The 21836-nt window shown below is 42.5% G+C and overlaps 2 protein-coding genes across 2 annotated transcripts in view; one reads left to right on the forward strand and one right to left on the reverse strand.

The window, feature by feature from the left end:
• The first annotated feature begins 3723 nt into the window (after window positions 1-3723).
• Window positions 3724-12035, forward strand: pax9 (paired box 9). The gene is made up of 4 exons (XM_050062818.1): window positions 3724-3886; window positions 4539-5153; window positions 7089-7231; window positions 11023-12035. Exons 1-4 carry the CDS (start codon window positions 3883-3885, stop codon window positions 11278-11280), a joined length of 1020 nt encoding a protein of 339 aa, XP_049918775.1. The 5' UTR covers window positions 3724-3882; the 3' UTR covers window positions 11281-12035.
• A 3167-nt stretch (window positions 12036-15202) lies between these two features.
• The window catches only part of slc25a21 (solute carrier family 25 member 21), a 131135-nt gene continuing 124501 nt past the window's right edge, over window positions 15203-21836 (reverse strand). Inside the window, exons 9-11 of the mRNA XM_050061723.1 lie at window positions 21424-21605; window positions 20294-20346; window positions 15203-18328 (exon numbers count right to left, since the gene is read on the reverse strand). Of these exons, the coding sequence (XP_049917680.1) occupies window positions 18267-18328; window positions 20294-20346; window positions 21424-21605 (297 nt within the window). The 3' untranslated portion in view covers window positions 15203-18266. The remainder of the gene's footprint in view (window positions 18329-20293; window positions 20347-21423; window positions 21606-21836) is intronic.

Below are 21836 nucleotides of genomic sequence, written 5' to 3' on the forward strand. Positions count from 1 at the left end.
AGTTAGGAAGGGAGCAAATCTATGTTTTAACATTGTGATGACGCACACCTTTCACATTTACCTGGTGAACGCAGTCTTTGGTGAATTAACTTCATCCTAATTGTTGAAGTCTTATTAATTTCTGCATCGTTTGACACCTTAATAACAGGAATCTAAAAAAAAAGACAGGGACAGAAAGAAGCAGCAGAAAAATATCTCTGGCCTTCATGCTTCTTCCATCATCTTGAGTCAATAAGGACCCTCTCTGCCCGTGAAATCAATTATGAGCAAAGCAAACACTTTCACATGAGAGAAGGCTGTGATATATAAACAGGTACAACATCGGTCAGTGCAGCGAGACTCCAGCATCCAGCTGCAGCCAGAGCTGTTTGCTGAATGGATTCCACTGAAGGTAAATAGAGAAACAAATCTGCAAACACAGCGGACAAATAAAATGAACACCTGGTAACAGACGAGTTGTTTCAGAATTTTAAAATTAAAAATCCCCACTGTTCATATTGTATCTTAACACATTCATATCAACCCCTACAGTTTATGTATATTAATCTGCATTTTATTGCTTTTTGCACCTCTGGTTAGATGCTAATCTGCATTTGGTTTTGCAGCACTTGCACTCAGAGCAGTGACAATAAAGTTGAGTGATCTAATCTAAAATATCTCGCATCTCTCTCTTCAACTGCGTAAAATCAAATTACATTTTCGCGCAGTGCAGTTTGAATTATTTGCGCGCATTTTTAAAATATAATACGACTTTTTCCGAGTAGAAAAAAATATTTTTAAAGAGAAAACACTGATGTAAAAACGCGCACTGGAGCCTCCATGTCACTTCGCTGCAACCAACCTGGAGGAAGTGCAAGAAACTCACGTGTCAGGATATGATATTATTTACAAAATCCCTCTCAAGCGTTAAATTGGAGATTATGGAGGCACGGTGAGACTCCGCGTTTCTATTTTTTGCACATAAACCGTGAAAGCACCGGACGCACAACAGTGCTACTATGCATGTTTGCATCACAGTCTAAAATCCATCACAGTCTACATCCTGCAGGATTCAGCCAGAGACGCACTTTCAGAATAAAAGTACATTTTTGGTAAGCAAAGTAAGATCTGTGCATTTATGTCAAAGCTTCTGCTGCAAATATTATTATTGTTATGATATAAAGGCCCAGGGCGGAATGTGTAGAGGAGGTTAGAGCAGCTGCCACACTCACAGACACAGTATGAGATGTCGGCCTGCACTGTCTCCTGCAGAGAGCTACAGTCGAAGCTTTGAGTCCATCGTTACACAATTTGTCTGACAAGTGATGCGTTGCCTTCACAGGCGGTTTGAACAATGCAAGTCGACATGGGCGAGTTTGGGCTCGTGAGCTGTACAGGCATGTGACAGCCGTGCAGAGTCTGGATATCATTATTAACAAACCGTGGCGACGCACTTCACATTCTGACGCATAATAATAATAATAATAATAGTAATAATAATAATAGTTATTCAATTATTCCTTTGAGTGCAATAATCACATCATTTTTACGACTTTTTTTAGTAACATGCAATCACCGATTTAATTTTACTGTTATCCAGTTGTGTGATGTCATTAATAATCACGGTGATGTGCTGCTGCGTCACGCGTCCCCAGGTGGATTATCATCTGTTAGGAACAGGAAAAAAAGGAGGAAGTTCAGGTGTCCAAAAAATGCTGAGGATGGAGCAGTTTGCAGAGACCTTTGATCCCCCACCACTGACCTTTTGTTATTTCAGCCACCAGAGGAACCTCAATGGAAACAAGTTGAGCACGTTTCCCCACGGTAAACATTATCCTTGACGCATTAGTGGCCTGGGAGCTGCAGGGTGGGCAGGTGGGGGTGTAAGCGTGGTAAATTTAAAAAAAAGAAGAGCAAACTAAAACCCTTAATCGGTCGTCTTATAACAAATAAAAAAAGCTTCATATAAACAAAAATATCTCCAAAAAAAGCGTCAAAATCCGCCTCCTCAAAGACCCGTCACTGACTTGTATTAGTGTTGAAGGCGCGCGCTGCAAGCTGGACAATTTCAGAGATTTATGCCACCCTGAAAAGGTGGGAAACCTAAACAGAAAATGTAGGTACATACGTTCACTCTGCAGCATCCAGCCCACAAATACTGAGCAATACTTTGTGTACATTTTGGCCCCTCACAGCCGCCTCGGTGTTTAATGTCAGCAGAGGTTTTCAACAATATTCCTAATTGCACGGCTGTACAGGAGCGCCGTTTGATGTTTACATGCACGTTGATCCCCCTTTAGGTTGTACGGAGATGAAGGTCAGTCATGCGCCGTGGCCTTTCTAAAATATGACACGAGAAAACCCAAAGCATGTGTCAAAACGGGGAGAGAGAGTGAAGGCGCAAAGTTATGGCGTGTGTTTGTTTCTCGTGTCGGGGAGCAACAAATCTTTCTTATTGCTTGCAAGTGGGGTTTCTGTACAGCGAGGGCTCGTGTGCACAGGTAGTAAAGTCAGGAAAAAAAACCTTTAGAAGGTATTGGTCAGCAGACTTTTAGCCTTAAAGCTAATTATGTAAAGGTTAAGACATAAAAGGTAATTTCTTTATCATATAGGAGCTCTAATGCCTTCACGCTTGCGGTGCGTAATTGGCAAAAAAGGGCAACGTTTGGCCTTTCCGGTGCAAAGCCTTAATGCAGATCAAATGGACTCACGGTTTGAAAAGGAAAAGTGAAAATTACTGACTTAGAACACTCTAAAGCGTAATGTTCGTTTCACGCACGTCTAAATAAATCACTGAATATTTAATTTAAAATTGGCACCACAGACAAATCAGGAGTCTGCCATTTATTTTCAAATTACATGAGCAGGCAGATTCTTTCCAAAGGTTGAACATGTTCGCCTTTTGATCGCCTCATTTTCGGCAAAACATCATCATCATCCCCGTGAAGGATTTGTGTTTGGCGTGTTGTACAAAGTGTAGCAGCCGGTGCTTGGTGCGTAAAGGAGAGTAAAAACATGGGCGACAAATGAAGGGAAAAGTCTGATAATCCCCAAGCGCACTGAGATACAATTTACAAACATCACCCAGCCAATTACATTACTCAAAACCAATCATTCATTTCCTCCCATTTCCTTAATGATGCCATTTAAAAGGTTGAGATGAAGGGTGGTGTAGTGGAGCGTAAAAGCCACCCTAACTCAGGTTTTCCAACTTTTTGTTTTCATAATATAACTTGAACTTTTTATTTTTATTTTGAGAGATTAAATCTTTGCTATAAAAACAAAACTAAAAGATTAAATGAATGAGAAGTTACGCGGGGTTTTAATTGCAGAAGTGTTTGCGGTTTCATGTAAATATTAATATAATTGAATGTGTTGGTTCCTTGTGATGGTCACACACTGGAGATTTTTACGCATGTTTTTGTTCAGCGCCACATCACTGTTGAAAAGGTGATCCAAAATCTTGATATTGCTTTATACTCACCATATCTGTCTCAATAACAAACGCATTCATGGTGGTATATCCCCAGCTTTGCTTTCTGATGGGAGAGAGTAGGACGAGGAGGAGGACGGAGGGGGGAAATCTCTGTGCAGCTGTCATGTCAAACTTTTCCACCAATAGCAACGCGGCGTTGAGCAATCTCGAAAGTCTATTGGAGAGCCGAGCCAATCAGCGCGGGAGAAGCGTTGGAAGTCCAGCCTCCTAATTTCTACAGATTGAAATGTAAGCCTGTCTCCAGTGCCGTCAGGAAACAGATCGAGAATTTTGTCCCTCTTGTTCCTTATCGCGCAAGAAGACTTTCTTGGACGCGGTTTTGGACAGTGGACACGCTGGACGCGGAGCAGGACCCACGCAGGAGGCACAAACCGGACACCGTGTTCTTCGTTTGCGGCTTTAACACGATGGGTGAGTTCAGTGTTGGATCGGTGTTTTTTTTTCTTGTCAGGGATGCAGCGAACGGTCCAACGGGTAAGGTGGGAAAAATATAGCGACATATGGAGTGTCTGTGGTGTTTTGGCGGCTCAGTTTATCTGTTAATCCAGCCGGGAGACACTGGGAGACTGAACTGGTACATGTGTCAGTTACGCACGAGTTTTGACATCCGTGTGAAGTTTAGCCCGCATGCACGACAACTATCAGACAGCTATTGGTTGGTACTTTTCACCCAAACATTAAACATGACTCAAAGTGATACAATTGAGATCTTTAGCATTTTAGAGGGAAAACTTTTGGGTGAAAACATAAAAGTTTAAAAAGATGCGCCTGTGCGTAATGGCTGTTTTTTTTTCCCTTTTAGATCAACACATTAAAGACACATTAAAGTGTTTTTAGCTGCACAACGTTCTTATAAATGACAAAAACGTGTAATAAGTAGATTAAAAACACAGTTTAACACCTTACATCTTTTCTATATTTGATTGTATAGGCCTGCTAATATGTGTTTGGTGATATCAGGCCTGGTTTAACCCGGGTTAACGCAGTCAGTCTGCGGTGGGCCTCCATTACCTAATCGCTGTCTCATTGTTCTGCCCGTTTGTGTGTTTGTTTTTGACACCAGAGCCAGCCTTCGGTGAGGTGAACCAACTCGGCGGTGTTTTCGTGAACGGCAGGCCGCTCCCCAACGCGATCCGGCTCAGGATAGTGGAGCTGGCCCAGCTCGGGATTCGACCCTGTGACATCAGCAGGCAGCTGCGCGTCTCCCACGGCTGCGTCAGCAAGATCCTGGCCCGCTACAACGAGACCGGCTCCATCCTCCCGGGGGCCATCGGAGGCAGCAAGCCGCGGGTCACCACACCCACCGTGGTCAAGCACATACGGACATACAAGCAGAGAGACCCGGGGATTTTTGCCTGGGAGATCCGGGACAGGCTACTCGCCGACGGGGTTTGCGACAAGTTCAATCTGCCCTCCGTCAGCTCCATCAGTCGGATCCTCCGCAACAAGATCGGGAATCTGTCCCAGCAGAGCCCGTACGAGCCGGGCAAGCAGGCGCCTCACCCGCCGCCACAACCAACGTTACCCTACAACCACTTATACACATACCCGACATCCAAAGTGCCCACTCCCCCTGGCATGCCCACCCTTCCCGGACACATGGCCATGCACAGGATATGGCCCTCCTCGCACTCTGTAACAGATATTCTGGGGATACGGTCTATTACAGAGCAACAAAGTAAGCATGGCTGCATGGAGGGCGGTTGCATTTGTTTATTGCACTACATTTAAACAACTTTTGAAGAGGGTTTTGCGCGCAACAGTGCGAATGTGTGTTTGAGGGAGAAAGTGGATTTGAGTTACTGTATTTGTTTTTATAGGCCTCCAAAAGTAACTATTGGGACGTTATAAACTCTCAGGCCTCTGTGGAGAGGGAGAAAGCTTAAATGCCATTTGACCTGCCGGCTGATATTGATTTGAAAGGGAGGCAGGTTAGTCCAGAAACAGATGGTCCGGCTCTCTGTAATAATTAAGAGGCGGATGTGGAATATTAGAGGGACAGCGGAGGGAAAGGCGGTGAGATGAAGTGCATCAAAATGAGGTGTGCTGAATGTCTGCCATGACTCGGAGCCAGACATTTTGTGCAGGGCAGCAGGTTTGTAACCGTGATTCAGGCCCCAACAGCTCCCGCTAAGATGTTTGCTGTTTGTCGTATGTGTGTCACATGCAGGTAGGCCCAGATAGCTTTGGCGTGCACTCAACAAGACCACAACTGTTTTGGAAACAGTGAAACAGGATCCGGCATAAATCAGTGTTAATGGTCGGCTCGGTGTTGTGAAAGGGTTTTTTTTCTGAGAGCTTGTTTTCCAGTGGCAGGAAGGGAAGTGCTGTCAGTCCATTGCAAGCAGTCTTGCTGTCAGGATTCATGGCTACAAACACGCCTCGGCTCCTCTCCGCTCCCACCGCCATGCGCAAAGCTTAACTCGGGCAATCTAAACAAGACAAATGTGAGGCAGGTATCCACGAGAAATCACAAAGGCAGGAATGTGTTTTGAAAGGCTGCCTTTATAAACAATTTGTGCATTTCCAAATTATTTGCAGATGTGTGTGGCAAGTTTTTTCAGTGCTAAGTTTTACAGTAAGTTTGGTGAGAGCTCATTTGCACCAAAGTGTTTAAAAAATAGATTCAATTTTTTTTCACAGCAGAAGATAATTGTTCAAAAATAATGTGCAGCACTAATAATCATAAACTATAAATTTCACATAGCTCATATTTAAATTGACGCGCATGCGGACACACACTGATTTAAACGCGCAGGATGCAGATTAAATTGCTGTGAGTGAATTTATTCAGAAACATTAAAAATAATATTTCAGCATGTACAAAAAAGCACATTTCTAAAAGCTCTTTATCGAGTTAGAACTTTGGTGGCCATGCTTTTACCCAGTGTAAACGTTTGGGACTGTGTATAATATAATATCCATCACGCACAGAGGAGGGAGACGGTGGAGGTAAATCTAATTTGTCCCCGACAGGAAGACGCTTTGGTGGGCTAAAATGTCCCTGACCCACCAGAGAGTTGCCTCACTGCTGCCCATCTTCAACTGGGCCTCAGTGTGAGCCTCAGGATCAGTTTCACTCAGTCTAAACACATTTATTTGAAGAAAAGTTAAGAAAATAAGACAGATAATTCCACTTTTCCCCCACTGAGTTCAGTTTTAGTTAAAATCCTGATCAGGAAAAAATGAGGCCTGGTCACGTTTATTGATTTATAATTAAAGAAAATTACTACACAAAAGAAATATGTTAAATTTTAAGATTTTATTTCACTTGCAGTAAATTAGAAAGTGTCTCACATTATGCTAATTTTGTACAAGATATTTAAACTGATATTTTCATTTATCTGATGAAGATAAAAACGTTTTACGCAAACTTTATGCACACTGAAAGCCCATTGGATATATGAGCCATTTGTGCCTAAAATGACAAATGATCGTGCTTTTAGTGCAAAGTGTCACAGGGTTTATGGTCTGATGCAACCTGGCTAACCTGCGCCTGATGGATGCATGAACAGCAGCGGCCTGTGCGGGTCTTTTTTTCCCTTAATCTCAAAAAAACCTCCTCTCTGACTTTCCTTCTCCTCTCTTCTCTCTGTCTCTTTTGCCCCCCCAGTTAGTGACAGTCCATCCTTTCCCAGCGCCAAACTAGAAGAATGGAGCGCTATAAACAGGACTAATTTCCCACCAGCAAGCTCTCCACTACTAGTCAATGGCGTGGATAAACCGCACTTAGAACCTGAAGCAAAATACACACAGGTAAACAAAAATGGACACCTCTTATTTTTTTGTAACCCAAAATGCAACACTACTAAATAAGACTATCCAAATTTTAACAAACTGGCTTTTAATCTAACTGAGCTCTGGAGTATTTTATAATATTTTAATAATTATATGGCCTGGAAATTCCACATCTTTACTGCGCTCCTTCTGTTGGCTAGCTGGTAATGGTGCTTTTTATAATATATTATTATTTTTAATATTTTTTTTTACACTTCCTGTAGGTCCTGCAGCATGGTCAGAGCTTTTATGAATCATCTGATTTAATATTTTTTGGACAGCATTCTCTTGATTCTTCTTTTCCAGCTTTACATGTTTGGTTTTCAAAATTAACTGTAGCGCGTTTAACACCCCAAACCTGCTTGGACTCATAAAACAAAGTCAGCAAACTCATATATAGTCTGTTTTCAGTTCCCTGAAGAATTATTCCTACATAGGCCTACAGGATTTTAATGGGTTGGTTTCAGTGCAGAGTTTGAGCCAAGACACTGAAGTGAATGGAGGGAACTGCTGCATAATTGATCTTATTCAGGTTTATAGCGATAAAATGCAGCAGTTAATATTTTGTCTAAAACAACCACGGTGCAGGCCTAAACCTTCAAAATATTATTTATTAGTGTGCACTGAGTTATTACAGTCGATAAACACACGTGAAACAACAGATGCAAAATAAAGCACGTCGAATTTTAGACCTTACACACATTCTCGGTAATTTAAAAATATGTAAAGTTTAATTAATTTTAAAAAACGTACCCTACGTTTAATTTGTATAAATTTAAGTTAGGATTTCAAATTAGATTTTTTATAATTTTTTCATGGTCAAAAATAATTTTTATAGGATTTTATTTTTTGGTTTTTCTAATGGAGGTTACAAATTATGACCCTGTGTCTGCGCGCACATGCGTCCTTGCTTCCTTTTATTTTGACAGGGCGTCACAATTAAAAAACCAAAACAAAACAATTTCATGCCGCGTAATTTTATTTTGCCACTTTCTACCAGGGGGGAGTTTTCATGCTCGTTACGCAGAAAACAGGGCCGGTGCTGTGAGATTAGCAGCGCTCAGAAGTCCCAGCTCCAAAGTGGACACACTGACTGTCTGAGCGGTTAGAAAACCAAGCGTACAAAAACAGAAGTGAGCCATTAAAGGCAGAAAATAACAACTCTATAAATTACCGAGTTTATTGCAAGAAAAACAAAGTATGGTGAAGTAAGTAGTGTTCCACCATAAGACTGGAGGATTTACCGAGCCTTTGTACAGGCAGCTGCAGCCTAATGTTAAAGAGAGAGACACATGTCATGCTCTCAGACGCACTGCAGTTTGGTTCAATTTCCAAAACAAGGTGTCACGATTTCCAGCATTGTCTCTCCCAGCTAAAGGCTTGACTCTTACGTTCTCCTTCAGGCTGAATGTCAATGCAAAGTTGAATTCAAATGGGACACCATCAGAGAGACTCGGCCTCAATCACATGCAGTGATTCCTGCATCAGGCCAGAGGCTGCGGTTTGAAACATGAGGCCTATAGGCGCTGTGTTGAGGGCAGATGCACCCATGGGACGCTCAGGTTTTTCCTCTGTGAGGAGGAGAAGAAGAAGAGCATCATTAAAATAGATTTAAGGCTAAGTCACGAGCTCAGTGCGCGCGGCGGCTCCGAGCTGATTCCGTTCAAAACGACTCAAACTTTAAGTAAAAGCAACTTCCCTTAACAACAAATACTTAAATATATAAAACGTGTAATAATTGTCCACGCTACATAAACAAGCTTTTAAATAGTTTTAATGATTTATTTAAAATCTAAACAAAGGGATCAGAGCGTGACAAAGCGAATCCGTTTGAGTTGTAATTATTTGGATGAATGGCGTCAATGCTTTGACATATAATTTAATGGGTTTGTCTGCTATTAACAGCACTGATTCAAAAAGGCATAAACATAAACATGGGCACTTTTATTATTATTATATTAATAATATTTTGACCACAAAAAGAAGATTATTATTTTAAAAATTAAATTAAACACAATACACACATTTTGTATTTTTTTGTGCAGGCTAATATATTTTATAAAATCTAAATATTAAATAAAACACAAAATTCTAAGATATACCCATATACATATAGTTTTAAGGATATACAAGTGTATTCACTGTAAGGGTGGACAAAATAACAGGTACACCTAAACATATGATACAATCTGATGCAAAAAAAAAAAATAATAATTTTTTTGTTGACTTTGTGTCAGACAGGTGTGTTCGATCACAGGCGTAGATCTCAGGGAGGACACAGTGGACATGTCCCCCTTAATATTTACAACATTTGTCCCCCTCTCCCCAATGACAATAAAAGATTCTGCAAAATTAAAGACATTTCCATCATTAATTGATGCAGAAAAAGCAAAAACTGATGTTTGAATATTAATCAGAATGTAGGAAATTCTGAGTTTGGCGCTCAAAATTTCCTGGGGAAGGATTCCCACACCTCCCATTTTCATGTGTCCCTCCCAGTGTCGAAATGAAAGCTACACCCTTGTCTGTGGTCATATCTGAGGCTGCAGTGTTCCTGCAGTGGATTGCATTTCCTGTTTTGTGTATGTATATATTGTGTAGGTAATTGTCCTGTTTTTCATGAATGGAATATGTGATAAAATTTAGTCTAATTTAAAATGTTTCCAGTTGATTTAATGAATTTTTTTTTTAAATTTTAGACACAGCTAAAAGCCTGAGTGGTTGTTTGTGAAATAAGCTTCAGTGTCGTTGAGCCAAGTGAAGACACACCAACACCCACAAAAACAGACAGGCACCCACAAACACCAACAGTCAACCAGCACGGACCCACAGACACCCACAGGAGAGCGAGTGCACACACAAAACTAGCTTTCTCTCTATAGTTATGTTTTATAACCCCCACAAATGTCAGCTGAGAGTGGATTTTTTATATCTGTTTTTAAGGAATAGCCGGCGACTCTTGCCAGTCAGAGAAAACAAGTCGCAGAGACAGAAAAGATCCCAATTTTAGAAATAATTCTCAGTAGTCGCAGACCACCCAGGAACAGAAATTCGGCCTCCCTGTTGAAATGCTTTGGTGAATTCCTCAAGTTAAGTCCTGTCACTGTGCCAGAAAGGCAAAGCCCATTCATGCTCCGAAACCCTCGCCTCATTCTCTATCATATTTCCCTTCTTCCTGCCCTTTCACTCTCAATCTCTCATGACATCTGTTTTGTGGCGCCCCCCAACCACCCTGTCTCCCATCGTCTGACGTGGTATATCAACGCCGCCGGAGCAAACGTCCACTCTCTGGGTAGAAAACAAGTCCCGTAGACAGACGGGCAATCATGCATGTATGGTTTTTATCCATGTTTAATATGTTCCAGGGGCATGAGAGCGCATAATTGATCATTCATACTTTCATCAAAATTGGGAAAATGGGTTTTTTATGTGGTGGCTGTGAAGTTAGAATTTAAGTTTCTGCTGTTTATAATTCAATCACGTCTCCTTTCACTTTATTCTCCAGCTCGCCTCAGCTTTTTTCCATTAGAGCTCAGCTGCTTGTGTGCGTCTACCTGAGCTGGGGGTCACCAAATCATGTAGCAAAGGAAAAAAAAGCTTCTCTATCCTCTCTGAAGAGGCAAATTATTTCCTTTTTTCAATTCTGAGGAAAACCACAGAATGAAAATCACTGACCATGATTTCTACACTGAGCAGGGAGCCCCCAGAAAGAAGCTCTCATTGACCTCTTAGATGTTTAACACAGATTTTTATGTCTCTTTTGTCCTCAGACGCCGAATGGATTGCCCACAGTGAACAGCTATGTCACAGCACCCAGCATCCCTCCCTACCACCCTCCCACCACCCAAGTGTCACCCTACATGGGGTACAGCGCCACCACGTCGGCCTATGTGACCGGAGCCACATGGCAGCCGGCCAGTGGCAGTGCTCTATCTCCCCACAACTGTGACATCGCCACCCCTCTGGCCTACAAGAGCATGACAGCCAACCGTGACGCCATCCACCCGGTCACCGCCTCGGCGCTGTGAAGTCAGGCCGGTTGGGAGGGAGCGAGGAGGGGAGTGAGAGACGGCGAGGACAGGAGACACCAAGTCTGTCCCCTGTGGCTTCATTTCATTCCCACTGCCTCCTTTCTATGAGGGACTTGGCCCCAGGACCCATATTTGCGCCCCCTCCTCCACCACCACCTCCTCCTCCTCCCTGCTCCTCACAGTCAGACCAAAGACACACGAGGAATAAACAGTCAACTTTTACAACAAACTCGTTGTCTGAAAGAACTTGCAGGACAGACAGGTGTACTGAAGGACTGATGTATGACTGCTACTCCCATCCATCAACACAATTCCTCTCAGATTCTTTACTGCACACTTCTGCAAATGTCTTTGGGCAAAACGGGGTAATGTATAACTTCATGAGTAAGCAATCAAAGAAGAGGGGGAAAACTTTGCATTAGTGTTTCAGGGTGCTTAATAATGCTATTGTTTTTTTTTATATGTTTGTATGCTTTTTTTGTGTTTATGTTTTGATAAAAGTAACTGTCTTATGGAGCATTGTTTTCCCACTTCTCTAAAAATGTAGCCTCTGCAGGAGCTCCACAGAGAAGTTTATTTATTAGATTAAGGTACGTTGAATGAAGTGCAATTAGCCTAACAGACAGCATGGGGATCTCCACGCATGTTTAGACAAAATTGGCATTGGTCTGATGTTGGAGTCTAGAGCAGTAACAATTGACAAATGTTGCACAATGAAATTGAATGTATCTTATTAAATTGTTTGGCTGTTATTGGAGTTTGAAGGTTGTTTTGGAGAAAACTAGTTTCTATTCTGAGGACAGGAAATGTACAAAATAATTATCCTCCCTTGTTTTGTCTGTTAGTGTAGCTAACTTCAGGTAAATCCAGGGTGCTGTCGCCTGCCGGCCTGTTTTACATGAGCAGGAAACTGCTTTTCATAAAAAATATATGTGCACGCTCACGCAAGGCCTGTATTTTCTATTACCAAGCGTCACGGCTCACTAGGAAAGTTCATCAGAAGTGCTTTGAGCACACACAGGCTTTGTCACCACATAAAGAAAAAATCTTTTAAAATTGTTTTAGTCATTAAAATAACTTCACCTCATTACACTTAATATGGCCCGTTCTATAATTATAAACATTTATGCTTTAATATTTGCTCCCTGCCAAAAGAAAACATGAGTTAAAGAAATTAAATTATGCATCTAGATACATATTTTTCACATGTGTAAGCAGTCCTACAAAACATTTAGACATAGATAAAATGTATTTACAATTTCCTCAAATAAGTTCAGGGCGTGAAGCATTTATTTTATGTTGGAAATTAAGTTATAAAAATTAAAAAAATGTCAGAGGCATTACTGAAATATAAAGACATATTTTCTAATTTAAAGTAAATATCTCTAAGGGAGTGGTGTGATTTTGAAAGCCCTGCTATCCGTTGCAAATCAAAGCAAGGGTCTAATGTCATGCATTATAATTTTAAGCCATAAAGAATTCTTCAGCTGGATTTAGGCGTGTGTAAAACACAGTAAATTAGAAAATCGCTGTTGCATTAAAATTCGAGATCTCCAAGCCGAAGACTCCCAGACTCCCGGGGTGAGGTGGAGTCCGTCCATGTGCATTCAGAGAGCCACAAATAGGCTCATTGGCCTGCGGTCTCCAAGGTCATCAGACATGTGACCCAAACACGAACCTTCGGCGGCCACAAAAAGGCCCAAACAGGGCTTGTCAGGGCCGACTCAACGTGTTCATTACAAAAGAAAAGCGCACGGCCCGGCTGACAAATGACATGTTTGCAAAATGATGCAAAAATACTTTCTGAAAGTTATGAGGGGGAAAAGTGTGGTGTAATAAATTACAGCAAGCCCTGTCTAGCCCCGCAGTGGAAACCAGAGATTTAAACAAACTGGGCTCCGACGTGGACGTGAGGCTGTAGATTAATAACTTGATAAAATGGCTCACCTGCTCTTTTACATAGCATTACCTGCTGCTGAGGGTTCAGAGGCCCCATGTTTCCATTCCTCCTGTGCTACGGCAGAAACAGTCCCTCCATGCGACAGTGTCAACAGTCCTCCCCATGCAGGGGCTGATTTGACTTGGAAAGCACTCTTCCCCGCATCCAGTGGTCACGGACCGTTGCTCAGGGATCGTAGTGTTTCTTTGACCGTATGTGAACCACATCACAGGGACGTACTGATCATACACTCGCTGTACCAGCCAGCCCTCACGGCCACCCCTTTACCCTCCACCATCCATCACATACAGTAAATGATGGTTAACTCTCTGAGTGACATGAAAAAGTCGTTACATGCTCGTCTTTGTTGTTTTTTTTTTTTACCTCAGCCTACACACAACAAGGCCAAACAACTTTTCCTTTCAACTAAGCTACATGAACTGAGCACAGCCTTGTTAGCCTCCTCTGACTCATGCAACAAAATTAAAATGTGGTCGTCTTAATTGACACCAGTATTTAAAAAATAGGAACAGTGTGTTTTCTAGACAGGAGGAAAAGCTTCTCGAAAGTCTAATCATCCCTGCTCTTGTAGTCTAATGTTGGTCAGCTTTATGGAGGCGAGGGTCTAAAAGGCGTAGTTTTAAAAATAGGGGCAGACACGTGTTTATAATTAATGATGTCGAGTCTGACTTCAGTGTCATATGGTTATCTTTACTTCTCCACATGCAATCAGACACAAGACAGCCATTTGCAGGGTAACACAAAGCAGAGTACAGGGCGAACACAGCACTTCATGCATGTTCCTGCTCAATGAACATTTCTAAAAGAAGCTGACAACAGCCAGAATGTTTTCTTAATGCCTTAAAACAGCAACTTTGAGCACACAGGTGAGTAAAAGCTCTTGAAAAGAAAAACTGGGCTCAGAAAATCACAACATGTCTGGTTCCGTGTCTTTGGTATGTGCGCACGCGGCTCCAATGTCCAATCACACTTGCATGAATCACTGCTTTTTACATGCAGTGTAAATCCTGGACATTTTAATTTATATTAATCATTAAACACACAGGGACAGACAGGTACGGCCATGTCCAAATTGCAGGCTTGTCAGAGTGCAGCCACTGAATTGAAATGTTACTGCTGAAGATGAGGAGCGTACATGGAAAGGGTGTGAAGAAGGGCGACTTTGCTGCAGAAGATTTATGATCAGCGGTGTGTGCAGGGAATTCAGGTGAAGGGTGGTTCCATTGCCTGGCTACCAGTAATACACGCTGCACATGTTGCAAACTGTCAAGTCTGAAGCAAACATACACGCTCAGCACTCCACTACAAAAAGGACACGTTAAGCGCTTACAATTCCATCAGTCTGCAAGCCGCAGTTGTTAGTCTATCACCACGCGCCCCCTGGGCAAAAAACCAGGAGCCGTTCCATTTTGGCAGAGAGAAACTCCCACATTAATGATGACTGTCAAATGCCAACGTGGCTCAGTGTAAGCTACTACCAGATGAGGTTAAGATGAGTCTCTTACAGAGCAGCCACTACCCCGAAGGCTGTGCAACAGGTGTGTGTGTGTTTGCATGTGTGTGTGCATATTTGTGTAAGAGATAGACTGGCAGAGGGAGAGAAATGTGTGCGGTAACCCCCTCCAATTCCTGCAGCCACATTTGCATTTCTTGAGCTTGTTGTTTTAGCTTGCACTAGTGTTGTGTGCTCAGGCCGCCACCAAGAGAGACGGAGAAAAGACTGACACCGGGTTGGCTAATACAGCTGACAGGTTCTCAAACAACAGTGCTCTGACGAGGAGGAGGAGGGTGAAGAAGTGGTTAAGTGAAGGAAGGTGATACGCTTATATCGACGCCAAGCTCAAACGCTCCCAGTGAGAGGCAAACACGCAGCAACACAAACTTACAGGGCGCACAAGTGCTTAACACACTCCAAACACACACATACATGCACACACACACAGTGAGGAACCAAGTGAGTTTAGTTTCATTCTTTTTTTATTTGTAACAAGTAGCTTTTGACAAATGCTGATAATTACATTGAGATAAGTCAGATTAACACAATTTCTTACTAATAAAAGCTTTCACACTCGTCCAATTAAAAGAGGTACAGAAAAATATCAGTCATGCAAAATGATATTCATTAAAAAAGTTCTGCAATAGGCCTTAAAAATGTGTTTAAGAAATTCCTACACACAGTAATTCTTCTATGAATTATCAGGCACTACTGCGGCTATTTGGTTTGTCTGAGGTGTACAGTAAGGCTCAGTACTACAGGTGTGATCATAGCATATAATTGCGATCACGTATGCAATGTTATACATGAAGACATGGACACACAGTATTAACAGAGTGTGTGCGTATAGACGCTGATGTAGTGGGTGTGTGTGCACTGTAGCAGACTTCAAAAACTGCTCCTCAATGAGCGGTTTACATTAAGATAAGACTGATGTTTGATAGAGACAGATGACCCACTCAGTGTGTTGTGTTGTGTGCAGCTATATAACCATGACCTATACCTGTGTGCTCTACAGTGGGTGTAGAGCTGAGTGTGTCTTGTAAGTCCTGTTGTAACATGCCTTCACTCATTCCCTGGTGTTTTGAAACTGACCATTAAAGCTGGGATAGGCAGTTTTATTTTTGCACGCCATTGCGCCTTATTAACTTTTAAGCATATTGTCATTCAAGTGGTCTGAGAGAAAACTACACTTCTGCACCTCCTCTTGCTGCTCTTTTCAGGCTTTAGAAAATCTAGCGTGTGACGGGATACTTTGGCCAATCACAGGTCATTTAGGAGAGAGGGCGTTCCTATTGGCTCTTCTACAAATGCAGATGCAACTGCACGTCCCTTTAGATGGTGAAGGCCTGTTTCAATGATGGAGAACCCTGCAGAGGAAGTTGTTTTTCCAGCACTGGCAACAACTGTCTAAAAAAAGGAAGGTGGACTTATTAAAAACAGTCTAAAAGAAACTCTGATGATAAAACGAACTAACGAACGAAAGAAGCTAAGTGTTTCAGAGATGGAGAGAAAATGTTACTAACAGTTTAGCCTTCTGCTAACAGTAGGCAGAGGCTCACGTCTGCGGCTAATTCAAGTTCATGGTAATGTCACGTTAGCTCGAGCCTCAAATCACACTGATTACATTTACATGCACACTGTCAAATATGACAATATTCCTAATTTGATATGGGTCATGTAGACAGCAAATTCTGTTTGAATATTCCAAATTAGGCCCTTTTGCAAATTTAGTACTTTGCAATTAAGACTTATGGGATATGCTGGTAGTAGTCCGGTTTTAGGAGCATTCTTTGGACATGTTTACAGCGCCTTCAGAATATGTGTCTGAATTGGGGTTTTTACCACAGTTTGCGACACAAAGCAGTCAGCTCTGTGCGTTGCACACAAACCAACAGTTTGTACACGTAAGGTAGAGATGCATGCCCAGAAGAAATGCACACATTTCTGGTTGGAAGGAGAAACGCACCTACTTTTAAACATTATGAAAGACTTGGATATCAACAGGTTTTCGGATATGCAAAAGTATCTCAATGCTGACCTTTTCAAGAAGGTGGTTGAAGGAATGAAAGAGGGAGGCTGCGTTTGAATGGTTAAAGTAGGGAATGTTTTTTTTTTTTTTTACATGAATATTTTTTTTTAGGGCTTTTGCCTTTGATTGATAGGGCAGTCTGTTTTGGCGTGAAGGGAGAGTGTCGGGGATGGCATGTAGCAGGGGGCTGTGGGTTTTAATGGAGGCCGCGGCCGCTGCGGTAAGGACAGAGCCTTTGTACTCGGGGCACCTGCTCTACCAGGTGAGCTAATGGGCGCCCAACTTGTGGGAAACTCTGAAAAAATTCTACATTGATGCAAAGAAGCAAAATGGCTGATCCACCTTTCCATATTTTGACGTTAAGACGACACGTTAAGGTCACATTAATCGGAGTATGCACGGCTGCATATAAACAGGAATATTGGTGGAATAATTATTTTCATTAGCTATGTAAACAGCATAATAGGAATATTGTCTTTTTCAGAATAAGGGCAAGAACTGGAAAATTTTGTGCATGTAAACATAGTCACTGTCATCTCAAAAGGCTTTACAGGCCCCAACAATTAAAAAGAAAACAGGACGGTAATTCTCATAGAATTGATGCTATACAACAATATCAGGATCACAATCACATTCAGGATGATTGAAATGACTGAGTAGTACCCGTATAGGTCACTGTATGAAACGCATGCTCGTCTGGTGGGAGGGGTTTAGGACAGACGGGGGAGAAATGTAAGAAGTGGCTGTCCCGTTTCCCAGAAAACTGCCTACCCCAGCTTTAAAGCCCCTGAAAACGTGGTTTCAAATATTTAGCGCTATAACATTAAGTATCTTGACTAAAAAAAGCTACTTCATGAAAAAACATTCTTCGCTATTACTCTTTAAGAGAGGATAAGTGTAAAAGCTCACATTATTTGCTTCATCAGGGCTGTGAGGGTGTGGTTTGCTCAGATTTGACAGACAGAACTGGCAACATGAGTAAACAACCCCACAACCTTTCCCAACTGAGCACCGCCCACTGTAAACCAGAGAGAGGAGCGCAGCAACAAAAAAGCATGAAATGCATAAAGGTCTCATGTGAAATAACGAAAAACTGTTGTAACTTTGGCAGAGAATATTGTGTTCATGTAGGACCTCATTACTCATGGTAGGAAGTGGATTGAGCCAATAGGATTTCAGGGCCTTTAAAACCTACTGATCCACTGTTAAAAACATGTTTTCCATTAGAAAAGAATTTGTCAGTTTTCAAATATTCCAGCTGGTTTTCATTCCTGAGAAAGTAACTCTGATAAAGATGTTTGTCCCTAGAAAGTTTGCATTCTAAGTTTTATTGTAATGCTGATTTGGTATTTTGCAGATGATTATTGTGTCTTCAAGTTAAAAAACAAAACAAAAAACAAACTAAAAACTAATTTGATCTGACGTTACTGGAGTCACAGCATTGTGATACGATCCATAAGGCACTCTCTTGGGTTTCCTTTCTGTGCTGTTTTTTGTTACCAGTTCCTCTGCAGCCATCCAGACACATATTCATAGACCAGCAGCATCACCGCTCCACCTGTAACCAAACAAGAAGAAAGACGCAGTGAATCAACCTGTATATCTCTGCTAGTGAATAAGCAGCGCCAGCTACGCAACCAATAGGAACACAGGAATATACTTTATTATATATGGACATTACATGGATGGGTAAATAGAGTGCTGCAGGGATGACATTTATTTGTAGGTCAGCCCTGAAGTTAACATCACCCTGGTTCCCTCGACAATAGGCCAGTGGGATTTTCCCATTGAATTTTGCATAATTACAGAGGATAAGCTCTGTGGCAAACAAATTTTTTAGATATTTACATGCATGGATGGATTATTGAACAGGCCTACTGGACACAGGCCCAGGAACCAAAAATGTCCCCTCTGACCTTTACCTACAAAATGTCACTCAAAGAGACGTGTGCGAGCCCCGTCTCACTCCAAAGTTGTCGAAATCCGGTGCTTGAGCAGTGGCTAGCGGCATCAGAAACCAAGGAAAGAAGGCATCCTTTACATCGGCATGATACGCGGCTGGTTGCTGTTATAGTTTATTGGCACCCGGCGGCGGCAGGGGAAACGCGGCAGGACAAGGACGAAAATCAAGGCGGCGAAAGTCCATGTGGGCGGGCAGGAGGGGTTGTGGATGGGTCCAACAAACATTGACTTTCACCCGAGAGAGCGGTGTTCACGTTCTGTGAGATTCTAAAGTCAAACCCTGTTTTCTTTTCCTAAACCCAACCACGTATTTTTGTTGCCTAAACCTAACCATGTGTGTTTGTTGAAGGAAAAAAAAAAACAACGTAAATACGCAGTGTTGTACCGACTTAAATTTCCTGTGAAACAAAGTGTATTTTGAAAGAAGACAATGCATGCAACAAGCAGAACTTGACACAATGTCCCAGAAGTCAACATCCAACGCACCCAGGGTACTTTGCACGTTGTATGTGGACGTGGAAAGTCCATGACCAAAACACAGATCGGAGCAAGAATGTGCTGCGTGTAGCGACCAGAAGGAGACTTAAAATGCCACAAAGAAACATAAAACGACTAAAAAGAGACACAAAACAACTACAAAGTCTGTGTGTCTTGCTCCAATGTGGGAGTGGGGGTGGGGGTGGGGTCTTCTGCATGTCTGTGCCCAGGGGCCCATTGTCGCATAATCCGCCCATGCTTTCACGTTACGTTCAGCCAGATAATCTTCACGAATGAACACCACTTTTATGATTTCTGAAGCGTAAATGCAATCACCAGAGGGAAAAAGCTAACGTAAGGCTATAAACCAACTACACCACAATATCATGACTTAACGTCGCCACCACAGTGAGGCTGTAAAGCCGTGTTCGGCGTGATGACGTTCTGTAGTCTCATTTAACTACTTGTTGGCAAATGCCTTTTTTAGGGACACTTAAGAGCTTCAAAAATCATGAGTGGAGTATTTACTGGCATGTTTTATGTTGCAGATCAAAATGTAGAAGTCTCTTAAGCTTGAGTTAACCACAGATCTTATTTCAGGCATCTAACCAAAAACCCATTGACTTCAAGATGAGGGAACCAAGAGTGCTAACATGCTAACTCATTTCTGGGTTTAAGGACTCATTCCTGCAGCACTCTATGAGGAAGAATATTAGGGTTGGCAGTTATTCTGGCTCTCAATATTACAATTCAAACATCACATACAGAAGATACCAAAAATAATGTAAACATGGATTTGTCTGTTTTGTTACAGTACAAAACAGTAAGAATTAACACATCTGAGAAGGAAGTAGTGTTTGTTCCTGCCTCATTTCATTGGAAAAGGGTGAATTTAACACTGACGTAAGTTGGAAAGCTCCGTCTAGATTAATAATTTGGGAGTTCCCGCACATTAAAAAACATAGATTTCAGTTTGTTTCTATTAGGTCTAGTTCAAACTAAACCCCTTTGCATCGGCTGTAGCAAGCAATTTGTAATTATAAGGACATTTTTGATATCAGTATAAAGAAGTGTTTATTGTTACCTGGTCCAAGCCTCATTATCTTGGGCACCAACCCCTTGTACAGGGCCAAGTACCTACAGAAAAAAACAGGATGTTAAATATTTGCAAATACAAAGTACTGTAGTTAAAACTCAAAATATGTGAATCAAGTCAACAGAGGACTATTTTCATCCATGTCTGCCTTTACTATGTGTGTGTACTTGCATGTGTGTGAGTGTAGCGGTGAGTTCTTGCCTGTCTGTCTGCCTGTCTGCCTGGCTGCCTGTCTCTCACCCCGTCAGGTACATAGCTGGGGTCTAACGGCCAGCGGTGGTGAGTACCTGCCCTTTAATGCATTCAAGGTGATCAGTGGCTGCCTGCCTCCGCCTCGTGCTCCCTGTCCCGCTCCCTGCCCCCGCCACTGATGGCGTTAATAAGACTCGACCCACTTCCTCCCTGGCCCTCTGTCTGATTAGATTGACCCGTGGAGCGCCGTGCGGCTCGTTAGGGTCTGCTTAACGACGTCTCCCATAGGGACCACTAATTAGCTGGGACTGTGTTGTGTTAGAGCAGGGGACTGGATGTGGCGGAGGGGGCACCCTCCACGCACCCCTGCGACGACAACGTTTCAGTGCCGTTCCTGCAGCCGCCCCCGAGGCTCCTGCATCCACTAACTACAAACATCTCGCTGGCCCTTGTCTACTTGAGCTGCATGGGGGAAAGTGGAGCGCCTGGGGCAATTGCTAACATAACATACATCTTTTCCTTGAAGCTTCCATTTAGAGCTGCCATTCTGCGAGGCTCGAAAATATGTTAACATTTACTGTACGTCTGACAGACTGCAGAGATGTATGATCACACACGTGGGGAACACGGCCCAGAATGTAACGTCACTATTTGGTTTCCATTCATCGGATCACAGCTTTGCATTAAGCTGTTCGTACACTTCCTCTGTAGTTAGTGCAGGAAACTCACGCTGCACAATCAAACCTTGCTAACATGTAGCTGCAGCTGCTACATTTGTCTTCTCTGACAGCTAGCTTGGCAGAAAACCAACTATCAATTGCTAACAAAACAGACAAAGTGCCTCATTAATTCTTGGACCCATCAGTGCCAGTGTTTTAATTTTTTTTTACTTTTGATCCTCTGCTTAACCCCCCCTTTGCTCGTACCCCTCCTCCTGGTACACCAGTGCCATGGTCTGGAAGCAGGTGCGGTACTTGATCTCTCCGGGCACAGGCTGGGGGCCTTGGATGCGGCTCTTGGCTACGTCGAAGGGAATGTTAACGCAGGAGGAGATGGTCCCCGACACCAGGCCAATGGCAAACTTCCTCAGGAACTCCAGGGTGGGGTCCTGGTAAAGAAGAAGGGATACAAGATTAAAATAAAGTATAAAGGACTCAACAATAAGGAGTGCCCAATAGTTTGGGGGCAAGTAACTCGAGCAACTAACGTGTCCAATCGGAGAAATAATAAAAGAGAACTAAACACTGTTTTCTCCAGAGCTGATGATGGATGTAGCTAAGGAGAAAGCCTTCTCGCTGCTCGTCTCTGTTGAGAATTGCACATGCGCAGTGCCGACTAA

Source organism: Epinephelus moara, chromosome 14, assembly GCF_006386435.1.
Source record: "Epinephelus moara isolate mb chromosome 14, YSFRI_EMoa_1.0, whole genome shotgun sequence".
In the NCBI taxonomy this organism is placed as follows: domain Eukaryota; kingdom Metazoa; phylum Chordata; class Actinopteri; order Perciformes; family Serranidae; genus Epinephelus; species Epinephelus moara.